Genomic DNA, 19,751 nt, shown 5'->3' with positions numbered 1-19,751 from the left:
CCGCTCACTGAAAGGGTAGGCTAACTACATGTAACGAAATGGATTCTTAGAATGATACTTACTTTCGACTGCCGATATTCGAGGTAAATCAATACGTATATATTTTTTTTAAAAATCAAAATACATTCACATGAATCTTATTTTAATATTACAAGTAAAAACTGATAATAAATGTAAATTAAAAAGGCAAAATGTCGCAAAAAATGTGATCTATCCATTATCTAATGATTCGTCATTTAGTGTGACCAAACAAACGGGGTCCTGGCAACCGGGGGAAGAAGTCAGCCGATTGGTGCAAATTAATTTGTTTGGGATTCGATTGATTTGTTTTGTTGATGATTATTAAAAGGTTGAAATGAAATGTTTGTAATTTGAATATTAGGAATATCTGTTTTTATATCTTAAAAGCATGGAACAAAGTTTATAAGCTCATTTTAGATTATATCATTGAAAGGTTAGTGAATGGTAAAAGCACATTTGTTATAAAATTAACCCTCATTCTTATTCATCAATGCATAGTACCGTATTGTTAAAAATACCGTATCGTTTCAAAAATACCGGTATGGTATCGTACCGTTTCATCCTTAACGGTATCCAACCCTACCCCCGGGGGTCATGATTTGAACAATTTAGAATCTACACTACCCCAGGATGCTTCCATATCAGTTTCAGTTTTTCTGGCCCAGTGGTTCTTGAGAAGAAGATTTTTTTAAGATTTTTCTTATATATTTCAATGTAAAACTTGTATTCCCTATTGTGGCCCCGCCCTACCCCCAAGGGTCATGATTTGAACAAGTAAGATTCTACACTACCCCAGGATGCTTCCACATAAGTTTCAGCTTTTCTGGCAAAGTGGTTCTTGAGAAGAAGATTTTTAAAGATTTTTCTTAAGTATTTCAATGTAAAACTTGTATTCCCTATTGTGGCCCAGCCCTACCCCCGGGTCATGATTTGAACAATTTAGAATCTACACTACCCCAGGATGCTTCCATGTAAGTTCCAGCTTTTCTGGCCCAGTGGTTCTTGAGAAAAAGATTTTTCTTTTATATTTCAATGTAAAACTTTGATTCCCTATTGTGGCCCTGCCCTACCCCCAGGGGTCATGATTTTAACAATTAAGAATCTACACTATCCCAGGATGCTTCCACATAAGTTTCATCTTTTCTGGCCCAGTGGTTCTTGAGAAGAAGATTTTTTAATGACCCCACCCCATTTTTGTCTTTTCTTGATTATCTTCCCTTGTAAGGGGACTTGGCCCTTTATTTTAACAATTTACACTCCCCTTTACCCAAGGATACTTTGTATCAAGTTTGGTTAAAATTGGCTTAGTGGTTCTTGAGAAGAAGTTGAAAATGTGAAAAGTTTACAGACGGACGGACGGACAGACGGACAGACAGACGGACGGACAAGCTCACTTGAGCTTTCAGCTCAGGTGAGCTAAAAATTGTGATATCAGCAACTCCAGTCATATCCATTTGCATTATAAAGGAAATACATCCTCAGGTATCTTGCACAAATGCCCGGTATCATGTACCTTAATTTGATGTGTGAAAACTTGTTAAGGTATCAATACTTCAATCACAAGTTCTCGGAAAAATTATATGAAAATGAGGAACGTCTCATTTGACCTTAATCAAAACATTTAGTCCTTTATGTATATAATAATGTATATTTCCTATGTAAAATTCACAAACCTCTGTGAGTCCATCCCCTGAAGATGGAACCTTCCTGGCTACACACTTCTTCTCCAACCTTATCATCAAATCTTTTCTCCATATTCAGCACCAGAATGAAGAATGCTCTTGGACTCAGGAAAATCTGGTGTGATGCATAATATGCACATTGTCCCGCAAAGTCGACCATGGTGATTCTTTTTTCAATATCCTCGGATATATTTCTGGAAACCCGTAAAATTCCCAAACTATCTAAATTCTCTGCAACATTTTGATTTTCTTTAAGATTTTCCTCTGCTTTTTCTGGAAATGCAGCAGCCCCTTGATTTTCTTTAACTTCTCCCCATGCTTCCTTCAAGGATGCAACATCCTTTTTCCTTTTAAATACCTTTTCGAACCCAGTTTCAGTAGCACCAACCTTTTTTACGAATAATGTTTCTATGTTTACATAGTCATGTACCATGTATTCATCAAAACCTTCTTTACTGGCAGCTCTGTTTTTTATAAATACTGTTTTTATGTTCACATAGTCATGTATCATCTCTTCTTCATAAACTGTTTCACTAAGAGGGTTTTTGTCATCCCCCGAATCATTAGTATCCAGTGCTTTTATTTCACAAGATTCTGAAACATTGTCATGTTGACTTGTTTCATCAATTTTAACCTTAAAGCGTTGTTTTTGGTTTGATAAATTTGCTGTAAAAATATTAATACATCAATGATGGATAATTTTTCAAGTGAATTTCTTTTTTCAAACAACAGATATTTAAGAAAATACGAAATAGGAAAATAAGGAGTTCATATGCACGTACATGTATATTATAATAAAGTTAACAGAGATCTATAGCAGCTTTACCTCATAATATAAAATTTATATATTCTTTGAAAAGTGAATACATGGACATATTTATTACAATTAAATGAAGTTATGACATTTTCAAGTGAAATACAGGAATATTTTTACAGTGAAAATAACAGAAGTTAATATTTTCACCACTGAACTGTGGTAAAGCACTCGATTTTCCTTCATTTACAGTGCAGGGAACTAATTTTGTTACATAAACCAGCATAAGCATTAGTAGCATCAGGATTGAGCTAGCATCAGCATCAGCATTTAAAAAAAAGCATTACCAGGATCAGCATCAGCAAGCAAAGGATAAAACAAGCATTGGCCTACATAAAATCAGCATTATCCTACTAGCATCAGAAAATCAATGAGTTTTAATTCAGTAAAAAATTAAAAAAGAAAGAAAGAATATTGGTTAAAGTATTCACATTATTAATACATAGTGAGTTATTATGATCAAATAATTGTAAAAGGCACTTTTATTGCTTTAAACGGCAATGCTGAAATTCATTATCTACTTCCGGTAGCTTGATACTACTTCCGGTAGCATTGACCCAATTATAAAACAGCATCAGGATAAGGATAACTAGCATTAAATCAGCAAGTAAAGGAAGCATTCAAATCAGCATTGATGCTGTAACAAAATTAGTTTCCTGCACTGTATAAATAGTCGGAGTATGTTTTATAAGAAAAAACTCCATATTGAATGAAGTGAAATAATCATCATGGATACGGAATAAAACTGCAAATTAAGTTTCTCAAAATTGTTGATACAATCCATGTTAACAATTTTCAATTTCATAATGGATTAAATATGAGTCTCAACTGCTCAACTATGACGTCACATCCTATGTAAGGGCATTACAAAAGACTTGGGCAAAAGAATACCCAAAAGAAAATGAAATAAAGAAAAAATAAACAGCTTTGTAATTAGACTTAGAATTTATTTTATTTGTGGACCATGATTTTAAAAAAAAATTTTTTTTCTTGTTCTTTTGCACCAGTGAAAAAAAAATCCTGTTTGACTTTGAAATATTTCAACATCGAACTGCAAACAATGAATACTTTCTATATTTACTTCAATTTTATATTCTTATATAGTTTATAATCATTATTTCAAGCATTTAAAAATCGATACAAATCAGAAGATATGTATTTACTTGTAATGGTGTCTGACACGTCAAAAACGTCTGTCTGAACTTCGATTCCTCTGGTTGATGTTGTATTTTTCAGAATTTCTTCCAAGTCGATCCCTTTTAATCTCCCCAGTAATGTTGATTTACCACTACCTGCACATCCTATTATCATGCCAGAGGCGTGGTACATCACCGTCTTCCCTTTCTTTAGATTTTTTATGAAATTCTGTACTGAGTCGTCCCCTCTTAATATAATCTGCACTGGTATGCCAACTAAAAAGAGAGTACTTACATGTACATAAACTTTATTCTTATGTGAATGAAAGGTCACAAGAAATGTTTGAAAAACATATATATGCCCCCATGTGGCGATATTAACAAGAGGCCCATGGGCATTGATGGTCACTTGAGTATACTGTACTTTTTATTCACGAGAACTTTATTTTCACCTAATTACGCTAGACTGTCTCCTCGCAAAAATTTCCTTCTTGCATATATGGATATATAGGACGATAGTCAGAACTTGTGAAAATTTTGTTTCCCTTATAAATACCACATACCCATCTCGGAAATAAAGTGTCGCGAATATTTGGTGAACAGCAGTAATACAACACTGTAAAGGATCCATAGAAGTATGAAATAAAGCAAAGTTTTGACATTGGCTGTGTTTTTTTTCTACTAAACCAACTACGAAATTGATTTGAATCCCAGTTTTGTTAAACATAGAAATTGACAGGAGGAACTTGCACAACAAGAGGTCCATGGGCCATATCGCTCACCTGAGTAACTTTGGCCATGCTGTTCTTTACCAGATTTCCCCCCTTTTTTAATATACCTATTGTGGCCCCGCCCTACTCACGGGGGTCATGATTTGAACAGTGGATGCTTCCACTAAAGTTTCACCTTTTCTGGCCCAGTGGTTCTTGAGAAGAAGATTTTAAAAGATTTTTCCTATATATTTCAATGTAAAACTAAGATTCCCTATTGTGGCTCCGCCCTACCCCCGGGGGTCATGATTTGAACAATTTAGAATCTACAATATCCAAGGATGCTTCCATATAAGTTTCAGCTTTTCTGGCCCAGTTGTTCTTGAGAAGAAGATTTTTAAAGATTTTTCTTATATATTTCAGTGTAAAACTTGGATTCCCTATTGTGGCCCCACCCTACCCCCGGGGGTCATGATTTGAACAATTTAGAATCTACACTACCCCAGGATGCTTCCATGTAAGTTTCTGCTTTTCCAGCCCAGTGGTTCTTGAGGAGAAGATTTTTAAAGATTTTTCTTATGTATTTCAATGTAAAACTTGGATTCCCTATTGTGGCCCCGCCCTACCCCCTGGGGTCATGATTTGAACAATGGATGCTTCCACTTAAGTTTCATCTTTTCTGGCCCAGTGGTTCTTGAGAAGAAGATTTTTAAAGATTTTTTCTTACATATTTCAATGTAAAACTTGGATTCCCTATTGTGGCCCCGCCCTACCCCCGGGGGTCATGATTTGAACAATTTAGAATCTACACTACCCCAGGATGCTTCTATATAAGTTTCAGCTTTTCTGGCCCACGTGGCTAGGATAATGCTGTCCGAAGAATGTCACAGTTTACCAGCCGTAGTAACTTCTCGGAACTACCTAGATATGACGTCATAATGGCATATGATGTCAAGTCACTGCATACTTGAGCTGACATGACGGGGAAAGTGTCATAACTTTTACATTCTTTTCACATCACATGTAGATTTTTTTTTACGTTGATGTTTAATTCATGTGTCTGGATTGTTGTTTAAGGCTGTAATGATGGTGAATATTTGCAGTATAATATCGTTATTACTTTTTCTTGTCTAACATGTACGTATTCAAACAATTGAAAAAAAAGAATGTGAAATGTTCCTTACGTGTCTGTCGACAGAGTTAGATTCTATAAATCTTTTATATATTAGACTGGCACAAGTGAATAATAAGGATTAATTGAAGATATTCTGTGTGAATCTACTTGAGAAATATGTCCTCTTAAACTGAATTTTGCTGGGGGACTGTATGTAATTTATCCTGTTTTGTATAAATTGCGATGAAGAGTGGAAATGACCCCTTGTATGTGGTTAAGTTGATTTTCTCGTGAAATATTTTCTTATGAAATAAAATTCAGACTTGCCCCCAGCACTTTATATATACCCAAGAATACGTTTAATTGATTTATGTAACAAGCCGTTCACAATAATTTTGTTTTTCACTTGTGCCAATGTGATTTTTGTGCAACATTTAAAAAAATTCATAAGTGTCCGTCAAGTGATCAACACAGTCATGTGACTTCACAGAAATGCTTTTTTGCAATACCTTATTCAACTTTCTTTACAACTTAACTGTGTATGTATACATAGATTACAAATTGAAATCAAAATATTGCTCAATATAAAATAGTATATATTTAATGCATAATCCTTCAGACAACCTTAACCTAGCTGCGCAGTGGTTCTTGAGAAGAAGATTTTTAAAGATTTTTCTTATTTATTTCAATGTAAAACTTGGATTCCCTATTGTGGCCCCGTCCTACCCCCGGGGGTTATGATTTGAACAATTTTGAATCTACACTACCCCAGGATACTTTTGTATAAGTTTCAGCTTTCTGGCCCAGTGGTTCTTGAGAAGAAGATTTTGAAGATTTTTCTTATATATTTAAATGTAAAACTTGGATTCCGTATTGTGGCTCCGCCCTACCCCAGGGGGTCACGATTTGAACAATTTAGAATCTACACTATCCCAGGATGCTTCCACATAAGTTTCAGCTTTTCTGGCCCAGTGGTTCTTGAGAAGAAGATTTTTTAAGATTTTTCTTATGCATTTCAATGTAAAACTTGGATTCCCTATTGTGGCCCCGCCCTACCCCGGGGGGTCATGATTTGAACAATTTAGATTCTATACTACCCCAGGATGCTTCCATATAAGTTTCATCTTTTCTGGCCAAGTTGTTCTTGAGAAGAGGATTTTTTAATGACCCAACCCTATTTTTGTCTTTTCTTGATTATCTCCCCTTGTAAGGGGACTTGGCTCTTTATTTTAATAATTTACACTCCCCTTTACCCAAGGATACTTTGTACCAAGTTTGGTTAAAATTGGCCCAGTGGTTCTTGAGAAGAAGTTGAAAGTGTGAAAAGTTTACAGACGGACAGACAGACGGACCGACGACCGACAATGGGTGATCAGAAAAGCTCACTTGAGCTTTCAGCTCAGGTGAGCTAAAAGTGATGTCATGATGAGGCTAATGAAATGATCACTAAAATTAAATGATATAGGAAAGCAAAAAATTTAAATCTTCAGTATAGTTTTAGTTGTGTTAAACATTTTAAATGTAAATATAAGGAATGTTTTTTCTTTAGTTTGTGAATGTTATATTGGTGTGAAAATCACACAGACTTGCACTTAGGCATATTTTCATGAAGTGCTAACCCAATAACAGAAAAGAAGATATTTAAAGAAATTATGCAATTTCACTATTTGATTTACAGAGCCCCACACTAGCACAAAAACCCCTCACCCTTGGGCCATGAATTTTATAATTTTGGTAGAGGGCTAAATGCTTATTACATTCATGCTAACAGTTTGACTTCTTGATGTCCAGGAGTAAAGAAGATTTTTTAAAGATTGCATTGATTTTGATGGTTTAGCCCCGGGTACAAGTGATTTCGGCACCTGGTTAATTCGGCACCTTAAAGAAAAGTGAATTCGGCACTCAATGAATTCGGCACCTGGTGAATTTGGCATAAGAATCAGGTGAATTCGACACCAATTTGAATTAATTCGGCAACTGTCTTTAATTGAATTATTTGTATTAAAAAAATGTGCATCTGAAGAAACACCAATCTTGATTTTTGTAACATATTTTAGCAGTAAATAGAAGAAAATTTAATGTAAGTGTATATATTTGGAATTATGGGTTGTCTTCTGCTTGACCAAAAAATGTATATAACCATTTTTTTTAAATGCTTGTCCATAATAATTGTATTACTATTCAAAATTGTTATATATTAGGCAATTTTTTATGCGAGCATGTTGAAGTACAGAAAGCGAAAAAGTGGATGCATTGTCAAACAACGAATTTTTGACCAAGGAAGATATAATATTATTTCTCAAGTGGATAATTGTAGCAATGTCCTTTTTTCAAATATTTAATCGGAGCTCATAATTCACAATTTATTTACAGACAAAATTACCAACAAAATTGTCTCACTCAAAAAATTAAATCTCATACTATAATCCAGGAAGTATTTGCATTTAATAGAAAAAAATGTGACATATATTTTGTACATTAAATAATATTCATACAAACATAACAAAATTTGAAGCCATTCTCGTATTATTATTTTTTTTTTAGCTCAGATATGCCATATATAGCTTTAAGAAAAAAAAAACCATTTTCGGCTAAGAATGTTGTAACCAAGTACAGGCCTCAAAACCATAAACTGAGAACAGACTAATAAGTCAAAATTTCAAATGAAAATAACTTCTGAAATAATTTTGATAATCACACAAAATTTTCATCAAGTGTTTGTATTTAAATGTTATATGAACATGGAATTTTTTTTATACATGTATGAAAAATAAAAAATAAAAAATTCCAGGATATTTGAAAAATGACTCTATAAAGTCCTGCACTCTATACCTAAAAAGTTTCAGCATTTTGTACTGTAAGAAGGAAATCTTTTTTTTCTCAATGAAATTCCTGCTTGAACAAGTGTGAATGGGGCTTAAGTTCTGCAGCCTGTAACAAAACTACAGATATGTTTTCTTTGAATATTTTTGGAGCTAGTCCAATGATTTTGAGAAAAAGAAAAAATAAAGGAAAAGGAGAAGTGGGTCGACCACCATCATGAATTAAAAGCCGGGCTCTTTTTTCATGTGAAAATTATAATATCACTGTTTGAATGCTCAATAAATGCTGTATTTTTGACACCTTTGTAAACTGTAATAAGTAACATACACAGACAAAAATGAAAGAAAAATGTTTGATGAAGATAATTATCAAAAACATTTTAAAAAAATTTCTTAGTATTCATAATATTCTTTATAATTTATAACTAGATGCCAACTATACCAGGTGCCCAGGTGCCGAATATACCAAGTGCTGAATTCACTTTACTTGGTGCCGAATTCACCAGGTGCCGAGTTTACCAGGTGCCAAATTGACTAGAATTCTTAAGCCCCTTCCCTCAGGATCCGGGAGGGGGGGGGGGGGGGGGCATATGCAAAAAATTAGTTGAAACTGGTTCAGTGGTTCAAGGGAAGAAGCTGAAAATGTTTAAATGATAACGCACGACGCATGTCGCACGATGACATACGAAAACGGTTAGCAATATAGGTCACCTGAGTGACTCAGGACACCTAGAAAGAGAACAACTAGGATTTAGAATGTTTGTCCTATTTGTGAAAACAATTAGTAATCTAGTAGTCATGGGAAAACATAAAACTAAGCAAAACCATGACCTTCCAATCATGGAGCAACGCTCTACAATGACTGACTTGAAAAGGGAGATAATTGTGAACATGTGTAATTAACTAATCAGACTACAAGAAATTTTAAAGTTGGTTGGCTATGGCAGTGTGGGCAATCATTTCAATTTTATAAATATTTTTTTTATCTTGTATATGTGATTCGTGCAGAGATTTTTTTACAACATTGTAGATTAACAATTAAACTATACTTCCCTTCACCCAAAAATACTTAAGTTTACAAACGGACAGACAGTTAGAAAGACAGTCTGACGCCAAACAAAATGTGATCAGAAATGCTCACTTGAGCTTTCAGCTCATGTGAGCTAACAAAAACAGTTGAGAGGCATACCATAGCTAAATACAGATGCATGTATTGATGTGTCCAGCCATGTTGGGTGTGTGAAGATACCTTCTCCAAGTTTTTCAATCAATTTGTCGGTTTGCTGTGGTGATATCCAGCAAAAGACTTCTTCTTCTTCCTTTGGATAAGCCCATGATCTGCAGTACTCAGCTATATTTTCTTTTTCGGCCAGATTTAGAAAAATATCCATATATGTTGGATCTCTCACAAATCTAAGAAAACTGGTGTGCTTGAAGAATTCACAAGAAAATGTGACTTCAGAACCATCCTGTTTGAGAACTGGTGTGTACTCTTGTAAATTGGTAAGACTTGACTCCTCAATCTTCTTTAAATCTAAAATGTCTGCAGTAGCGTTATACTTCATTATCCATTGTTCTTCATTCAGATTTATTTTGTATGAAGGGCAGAGGAGAAGACACATCAGAACTGCATCTCCATCTGTATCAGAAAAATACATGCAAAAAGTGGATATTTAAATCAGCAAAACTAAACTGAGTCAACATATTTCTTGCCATGTAATACTTTGACTTCCCATGGTGTCTCAACTAAAATCCATGGGGGCATTTATTTGTAAACAATTGAATCTACAACAACTGGGTTTCGGATTTTGATATGAAGAATAATGGCCATTTTGACCTTCGTTCATTTTACAATAATATTATTAATAATCATTCATCATGTTTACATAGTAAAATGAGCTAGGACTTGAAACTCAGGGTTCACCAGATAACCTAAATGCACTTCAAAGGTACATTGGAGACCCAAAGGCAACAGCACTCACCTGAATCACCTTGACTCTGCTGCTCTTCCACACAAGATATTTAAATTTGTTCCCCTCTTTATTACTCTAAATAATTTGGACCCTGAATTGTGGTTCCACCCCATCCAAAACGGATTATGATTTAACTAAACTTCAATTCACACATAAAGGATGATTTCTTGGAGGACCAACATAACATAATAAAATGGATATAAATGACCCTTTTATAGCCGTAACAAAAAACAAGTAATATATTTTTTTTCATTTTGCTATACATTCTAAACAAACTTTTCATACAATTTCTTGATTTCATGACTAGGGCTGTCATTGAGTACTCGGTTTTTGCTCAGTTATACTGATCGACTATCTTTTACTTGGTTACTTGTTAACCAGAAGTCTCTGACAAGACTGTAGCTCTACTGGTTGTATTTATAAAGGAAGATAAAAGTAGCACTTGCACTTGAAACTTTGCAACAGCAATAAATAGAATAATGATCCTTGGTTTAGTCTCTTTTGTGGCAAGATTTATTATTATATCAGACTAAAACTGTAGGAGGAGTAGCCTTTTAAAACAGTTTTACAGAAATTTTGATTTAAGTAACCATGGCAACATCATTCAACAAAATCAAAAAACAATAACACCAATTATGTATCTCTGTAGTCTACTTGTATACCACATTATACTGAAATCAGACAAAAAGTGTAGGAGGAGTAGCGTTTTGAAAGTATTTCACAGAAATTTCTATTTTTAGTAACCATGGCAACACCGTTCATCGAAATCCTAAACTGGTAAAGAGAATTATGTACCTTATTATAGTCTACTTGTGTGCCAAGTTATATTGAAATCAGATAAAAAGTGTAGGAGGAGTAGCATTTTGAAAGTATTTCACAGAAATTTCTATTTTTAGTAACCATGGTAACACCGTTTATCGAAATCAAAAACCGATATACAGAATTATGCATCTTAGTATAGTCTACTTGTGTGCCAAGTTATATTGAAATCAAATCAAAACTGTACGAGGAGTAGCGTTTTGAAAGTATTTCACAGAAATTTCTATTTTTAGTAACCATGGCAACATCATTCAACAAAATCAAAAAACAATAACACCAATTATGTATCTCTGTAGTCTACTTGTATGCCACATTATACTGAAATCAGACAAAAAGTGTAGGAGGAGTAGCGTTTTGAAAGTATTTCACAGAAATTTCTATTTTTAGTAACCATGGCAACACCGTTCATCGAAATCCTAAACTGGTAAAGAGAATTATGTACCTTATTATAGTCTACTTGTGTGCCAAGTTATATTGAAATCAGATAAAAAGTTTAGGAGGAGTAGCATTTTGAAAGTATTTCACAGAAATTTCTATTTTTAGTAACCATGGCAACACCGTTCATCGAAATCAAAAACCGATACACAGAATTATGCATCTTAGTATAGTCTACTTGTGTGCCAAGTTATATTGAAATCAGATCAAAACTGTACGAGGAGTAGCGTTTTGAAAGTATTTCACAGAAATTTCTATTTTTAGTAACCAAGGCAACACCGTTTATCGAAATCAAAAACCGATACACAGAATTATGCATCTTAGTATAGTCTACTTGTGTGCCAAGTTATATTGAAATCAGATCAAAACTGTAGGAGGAGTAGCGTTTTGAATGTTTTTCACAGAAATTTCTATTCTTAGTAACCATGGCAACACCGTTCATCGAAATCAAAAATTGATACACAGAATTATGTATCTTAGTGTAGTCTACTTGTGTGCCAAGTTATATTGAAATCAGACCAAAACTGTAGGAGGAGTAGCATTTTGAAAAATTGTTTACAGACGGACGGACAGACAGACAGCTAGACAGACGGACGAACGACGGACACCTTACTATCGCATAAGCTCTGACCAGTAGAGCTAAAAAGGAGCTATTTTTAAATCTATAATTCAAGGTACATGTACCAGGTTTCTCTTCTATCATGGAGTGAATGAACCTTAAAGTTGAGGTCAAAGACACAATTATTTAAAATCTATCAAGTTTAACTTAAAATGTTTTTTTTTTTCATAAAGTACATTGGGTAAACAAGATGTGTTTGTGAAACACTGATGCCCCCGTATGGCAGCTTATGGCGAAGATTAAAGTTTCTCAAATGAAAGTCAAAATCCAGGCCAAAAAATAAAAAAAATGTTAAATTTGAAAGCCCTAGCTGCAACTGTTCAAAAGTTATGGCGAAGGTTAAAGTTTTTTTAAAGTAAGTAAAACATCAAGGTCAAGGTCAAAGTTGTTGGTATCCAAAGGAAGGTCTTGTCACAAGGATTACATATGTAAAGTATGAAAGCCCTAGCACCAACCATTCAAAACTTATGGCCAAGGTTAAAGTTTTTCGAAAGTAGGTCAAACTCCTAGGTCAAGGTCAAAGGGTCAAAGTGGTTGGTTATCCAAAGGAAGGTCTTGTCACAAGGATTACATTTGTGAAGTATGAAAGCCCTATCTCCAACCATTCAAAAGTAATGGCCAAGGTTAAAGTTTTTCAAAAGTAGGTCAAACTCCTAGGTCAAGGTCAAAGGATCAAAGTGGTTGGTATCCAAAGGAAGGTCTTGTCACAAGGATTACATATGTGAGGTATGAAAGCCCTAGCTCCAACCATTCAAAAATTATGGCCAAGGTTAAAGTTTTTCAAAAGTAGGTCAAACTCCTAGGTCAAGGTCAAAGGGTCAAAAAGGTTGATATCCAGAGGAAGGTCTTGTCACAGGAAATACACATGTGACATTTGAAGCCCCAAGCACCAACTGTTCAAAAGTAATGGCCAAGGTTAAAGTTTTTCAAAAGTAGGTCAAACTCCAAGGTCAAGGTCAAAAGGTCAAAGTTGTTGGTATCCAAAGGAAGGCCTTGTCACAAAGAATATACATGTGAAGTTTGAAACCCCAAGCACCAACTGTTCAGAAGTTATGGCCAAGGTTACTGTCTCATAAAATTTTGCAAAAGTGGGTCAAACTCCAAGGTCAAGGTCAAATGGTCAAATATGATGGTACCCAAAGAAAGGTCTTGTCACAAGGAATACACATGTGAAATATGAAAGACATAGCTCCAACCAATCAAAAGTTATGGGCAAGGTTAAAGTTGACAACAGACAGACAGACAAACAGACAAACAGATAAACAGACAAACAGACAGACAGGACAAAAACAATATACCCCCCGGGATCTTTCGATCTGGGGGCATAAAAATCTAAGTCACATTTTCCATTGCTACAAACCTTTAATCTTGTGAATGTCATGAAATAATTTCTCAACATCTCTAACATCATGTCTTCTATGATCATCAGAGGTCATGATGCATTCCTCACACAAGGTAACCTCACACGGGATACAGAACTGAGATACTGGATATCTGGGATGCTTCTTGCACTTCATGTTCTGTAGAGGGAGACCTTTAATAAGAAATTAAACTAAGTCTAAAAAAGAACTCTGCCATAAAATCTAATTTGAAATTATACATGGTCCAAGCATCAAAATGTCATGGCCCAAACAACATTTAACTTCTCAGTCAGGTGACTGTGACTTAAACAAACAACTTTGGCACAAAATCATAACATACTTCTTGGACACAATCAAATGTATACCAAGTATGACCTGAAAATCCTCTAGTAATTTTTTTGGTCTTTTTGAAGTTATTATAAAATCAAATAACCAATAAGAATTTTACACTTCAAATATTGTGACCTTGACCTTGTCCACATGACAATGGTGTTTTGGGCTAGTACACACCCTCAGGTCAAAAGCATCATTTGTATCCTGTAGAGATCATCTATGAACAAAATATGTCTATACAGACAATGGGACAGCTAGACATGCAGGCATGGTGATTTCAGTATATGTATGAGTTTAAGTTTTTTATACTTCTACAAATGGTGTCGGAGGTCTGCATACAGGTTCTTTGACAAATGGAAAATTTCCCCTCATCTGTGCCATGCTGTACGTTATACTTACAGGGTACATGACTACTTAACAAGTCAGGAACATAATCACAACCCTTAATTTTTCACCATCAGTAATTTTAAATCTGACATTGTTATTCCATATGAATACTCTAATGACTTTGTTCTTATAACTGATTCAAATGCAAAAAACATAACATGTAGCATGAAGATGATAGACCTTAAGTATTTTAACCTTGTAGATTTCCTCAACACCTGCTACAGAAATACACAACATTCCCATAGACAGAACTTTGTTAATGTCAATGGTGTTTATATCTAACTGTCAACATGCCATATCGATCTCTGATCAGCCTCTGAATTCAATCCAGAGAAATACACAACATTCAGATGCACTACAGATGTATAAAGTTCAATCTGCATCAAATCAGTGTGTCAAAGACAAAAAAAGGTAAAAACAATATTGATCCTATTTACTGTCAATACAACTAAATAATCAAAACAATATCATTCTACATAATTTGTAATATTTGTAAGCTTCTCAGTCAAATTATTATACAATGCATGTACTATACAAGTACTAATTAATGAACAAATCAAACATGTAATTATATACATAAACCAATGACTACAGTATTCGTATTTAATTGATTTGTACTTCACTCCTTAAACATTCACTATAACTATATATATATACATGTATATATTCATTGATGATTTGTAATATTATACACTTTAAACAATGTTTATAATTATTCATTAATGACTTTCCCAATAGTTATTTAATTATCTTTATTATATTGTACACATGATATTGTATAACAACACAATTAATACACTACAGTGGTACTTACCGGTCAGAGAGTCTCCATCTATCACTCTGTATATGTTGACTGTGTTGTTGTACCATGACCCTACCCACAGTAGGTGTGTGGTATCATCATAACTCAGGCCCCCTGGTCTGTCTATCCCGTGTGGTGATGTCTGTATCTGTGACAGGAAGTTACCTTCTCTGTCTAATATCTGTACTGACTCGGTGTTATCACCACACACCAGGATGTGTGACAGCGCGTCAGTACAGATTCCACGTGGCCATAGTCGTGATCCTGATGGAGGTCCTGTGTAGGAGAAGTGATGACTTCCACCACGATCTGTCACCACTACAGCACCACGGTCCCAGTCAGACACAATAACATCTCCATTGCGGTTCTCTGTGATGTAGCTAGGTCTACTATACAGTCTCTGACCTGTGTTGTTGTTGTACTGTATGGTCTGGATGTGTTCTCCTGTGGAGTTATACCGCACTACCTTGCCTTCTCTATATGTATCAGCATTATACATCCCGACCAGCAGGTCTCCAGTGGAGGGGGAGCTGTAGACACTCAGTGGTCTCCATGGTGCTGTGTTGTACTTTATTAATGTAGTCTTTACTGTGTTCTCTGTAGACAGTTTGTTAATGTTATACTCCCTGTCTATATAAATTAATTCACCGTCATTGTTCACAGTGTGTACTCCATAATAACTACCTATATCTGTCAGATGATGTAGTTTATCACCTGCTGTGTTTGTCAAGATGAGATTGTTATAATCACTGATCCAGACCCGGTCTGATGATACACGGGTAATGTGCCATACACGACTAACACCTGTCACTGTGACAGATTTCTGTAACACTAATCTATACATCATTGACAGCAGACATTTATTTCATCTTTCTCCTGTGGTTTTACAACAGAATCCCGTGTTGATTTCCTCAGTCAAGGAGATCTCTCTGTAAATTACAACACAGTGTTATAATTATGTACATCAATAACATGACGTCTCTCTTTTCAATTATTATACTTCAGATCATTTAGCCTGGCTCTCTTTATACATTGTATTTAATGTATAAATTAACTAGATCAGTAATATGTGTCTCTTAATGCTCTATACAATATAATAGTATATATCTAAAATAATAATATTTACACTTTGAATCAATTGTATATCTACATCAGTAAAATATTTCTCTTTGCAATTTCTATATTTTAGATCAATATTAAAGGTTTTTTTTTTTTTTAACACTTTGTAACTATACTTTTCAGATCAATGTGGCCAAAAAAAGTTTATTTTCTCAGCTAGTCATCATCTTGTTACATTGTTACATGTAGGCTGATTAATTTTATAGTTGACATTTGACAAGGGGAATAACTCAAATTTCTATTTGAAGTTGAAAACAAAAATTGAGTTATTCCCCTTTTCATTATAAAATTTGGTGGCCAAAAAAAATCATGAAAATAAAGACCCTATCTGCTGCTTTTGTTTCAAATATTTTTGCTAAAGTTTTTCTTTTTTGCCCATTACCTGTCTCTTTACTCTGTAGACAAGCAACACAGGTGTTGAATCTTTAGACTGCATCTGTGATCAAGGAGATGTGGTCGCCTCTGGAGTGGAAGCTAATCAAAAGGAAAAAATTACAGAATCAGAACATCTTCATGTCAACCCTGAAGCATTATTATTCATCTAATATCAAATAAAAAATAAAATGCATCATTATAGGAATTCAAACTTACAGATTGTCATGTTTCAAATCCATTCAATTGCAATAATATTCTGTTCATTGAAATATTAAATATATCAAATTCATCTTGATTAAAAAATGAAAATATTAAATATATATTACATTTTCTACTGCCATTCAACTAGCTAATATGATATACACCACACAGAGCTAAGTACACATTCTGACTTGACACAGTTATTTAAAACAAGAATCCCATAGGTTACAATGCTCACCCTGTTGTCCTTCATAAGCTGATATATTTTTTTAAAAAAATATTCCTCTTTAATTTCAGAAAAATTTTACTTCACTTTGTTAACCAAAATCTAACTGCATCAAGATAGCTATATGATTTAATCAAAGTTGAAAAGAAAAAGAAAAAAAAAATTGGGATATACTTAAATATCAGTATGATCAACATGACCCTGTTGTTCTGGAGAAGCTTTTATCCTGTAAAATTTGGATATATCTGATTGAATCTAGACTACCTGAGGATGCTTGCATATCAATGTGACTAATAGTGACTTTGATGTTTAAGAAATGAAAAGATTTTTTCTATTATACTGTACACGTATATTTTTCTGAGTGGAATTAATTTCCACTATGTACATGGTCACAATTTGTCCAAAGAAATCTGACATAGCGTACTTAAAATTCATTATGGACAAAGAGAGACAATCCAAGAAATCTGTATAATTTTATACTCGCAGATTGAACAGAAATTGAGATTCCGAGGAATTATAACCTCATGGAAAAGAGTATGTTTACAGTATATTCTAAGACTTTATAAAATTTTAATCTAGCTCCTATTTTGTCCAAATCCTACCCCCAGGGGCATGATTTTAAGAAACTTGAATCTACATTAACATATCAATATGACTAATAATGACTTTGATGTTTGATGTAAGAAATTTTAAGATTTTTCCTACATATCCCTTAAGTTTATAAAACTTTGATCTCCCATTGTGGCATCATCCTACCCCCAGGAGCATATTTTGAACAAACTTGAATCTACAATATTAGAAAATGCTTCCATATGAATACGACTAATCATGGCTTTACTGTTCTTAGAAAATTTTTGTGTCGCCTGCAAAGCAGAGGATCACTTTAGCTGGTGTCTGTCTGTTTGTCTGTCACACCTTATTTCTCAAGAACTGTAAGAGGTATGGGTTTGATATTTTGCATATAAATTGCTTGGTATTATGGCTTTTGTAATTTACCATGGTTACTAACCTCATGGCTCTTGACCTTGACCTTGGACATACTTTTCAAAATAGTTCATAGTGCTTTAGTAACATACAGCATATTGTTTTACCTTTAAGAGGTAAGTTAATGCTATTTAGCATGTGCACTGTTTGTCATAAAACATTATAAAAAATACCAGCTTTACAATTAATCCACTTGACCTTGACCTTTGACCTACTTTGCAAAAAATGCCCCGGACAGTTTAACTTGAATCTTTTAAATTTTGAGAGGCAGGGTTTTGATAATTAGCATTTATACATGTTCTTGAGCTCATGATACTGTACTTTGAAAATGTATGATATTCAGTTACCACATTAACTTATATTTAACATGTTTAAATTCTGTGAAAATACATGTTGACTGACAATTGCAGTAAAGACAGACTGAAATCTCTTTTAGAGGATTGATGGATACATGTATTAATAAACTGATAACAATTGTTTCTAATAATTTCAATTTAATTATTCATTTGAGGGTTGGGAAGCTACATTTTCTTTGATTGACAGATTCTATCTCCATCTTATACTATTCATGGTTGTTTTTTTTTCTTTACAGGCAAATGCATGAACTATAATGTTAGTAGTTAATAAATAGACACTTAGATTCATTTACGTCTTCAATTAAGCTTCAAGGCAGGCAACACATGCATTCCTTGGAACACTCTAGTTCAACATATTTCCTATAAATTCTTATGTAAAACTTTGATCCCATGTTTAAGCCCTAGGGTTCCCCATGAGGTCATGATTTAAGCAAATCTGAATCTACACTACAAGAGGATGCTTCTTATGGAAAGCCAACATGTTTAAAATTCCAACTTTGTAATTCTTTTCAACGACATATACACCGTCGTGTAAAACTTATATGTAGATTGTAAATCATAATTTCATAATTTGTCAAGTGTTCTCTCACAATTTGTTAACTAAATATCATTGAGATGGTGCCCATCTCAAAGGGCCCCGCTTTCAGTAACGAACATGAAAATGTAAGGTAGCTGAAAAGGGTTTATTTTGAAGAGGAACATTTGTGTACTATTAAGGGATGTGTTGTTTGAGTCTAAAGGGCTTCTATGTCATCCTTGTTATAATAAAAAATGGCACGAAAATCACGAGTGCTCCATACCCTCTATCAAAAAACGGCACAAAAATCACGAATGTTGCATATCCTTTATGAAAATTGTTGCATATCCTCTATCAAAATATGGAAGGAAAATCACAAATGTTCCGTACCCTATGTCAATAAGTAAAGTGTGAGCCTGACTGGACTTAAGGAAAAGAAATTATGCACCGAACAAAGATTTTAAACAGAGGGGCTATTTTTTACCTTGACCCTTGACCTAGAAACTTCGTTTAAGGTCACTGCACATCTATTGACCAGTGGCACTCTGTGAGTGAAGTATGAGCCATATTGGACCAAGGGGAGAGAAGATATGCTAGGGACAAGGATTTTTCATATAATTCTGCTATGAACTTAATCTTAGACCTAGACACATTGTTCAAGGTCACTGCCCACCCTTTACCCAAAGGCACTCTATGGGAGAAGTATGAGCCAGATTGGGCCAAGGAGAGAGAAAATATGTTCCGGACAAGAATTTAAACAGAAAGGCTATTTTGACCTTGACCTAAAAACTCGTTCAAGGTCACTGCACATTCTTTGAACAGTGGCACTCTGTGAGTGAAGTATGAGCCACATTGGACCAAGGGGAGAGAAGATATGCTCCGGACAAGGATTTTTCATATAATTCTGCTATGACCTTAACCTTAGACCTAGACACATGTTTCAAG

General features: G+C 34.3%; 1 protein-coding gene across 1 annotated transcript in view; it reads right to left on the bottom strand.

The window, feature by feature from the left end:
* LOC133202049 (uncharacterized) overlaps window positions 1–15,896 on the bottom strand; it is a 29,987-nt gene extending 14,091 nt beyond the window's left edge. Inside the window, exons 1-5 of the mRNA XM_061337825.1 lie at window positions 15,041–15,896; window positions 13,506–13,679; window positions 9,489–9,938; window positions 3,681–3,929; window positions 1,695–2,369 (exon numbers count right to left, since the gene is read on the bottom strand). Of these exons, the coding sequence (XP_061193809.1) occupies window positions 1,695–2,369; window positions 3,681–3,929; window positions 9,489–9,938; window positions 13,506–13,679; window positions 15,041–15,875 (2,383 nt within the window). The 5' untranslated portion in view covers window positions 15,876–15,896. The remainder of the gene's footprint in view (window positions 1–1,694; window positions 2,370–3,680; window positions 3,930–9,488; window positions 9,939–13,505; window positions 13,680–15,040) is intronic.
* Window positions 15,897–19,751: the final 3,855 nt, after the last annotated feature.

This window comes from Saccostrea echinata, unplaced genomic scaffold (genome assembly GCF_033153115.1).
Source record: "Saccostrea echinata isolate AGI-Se365-2 ecotype Australia unplaced genomic scaffold, CSIRO_AGI_Sech_v1 ptg000046l, whole genome shotgun sequence".
NCBI classification, from domain to species: Eukaryota; Metazoa; Mollusca; class Bivalvia; order Ostreida; family Ostreidae; genus Saccostrea; species Saccostrea echinata.
The sequence above is the reverse complement of the archived record's forward strand: the minus strand, read 5'-3'. Positions and strand labels throughout refer to the sequence as shown.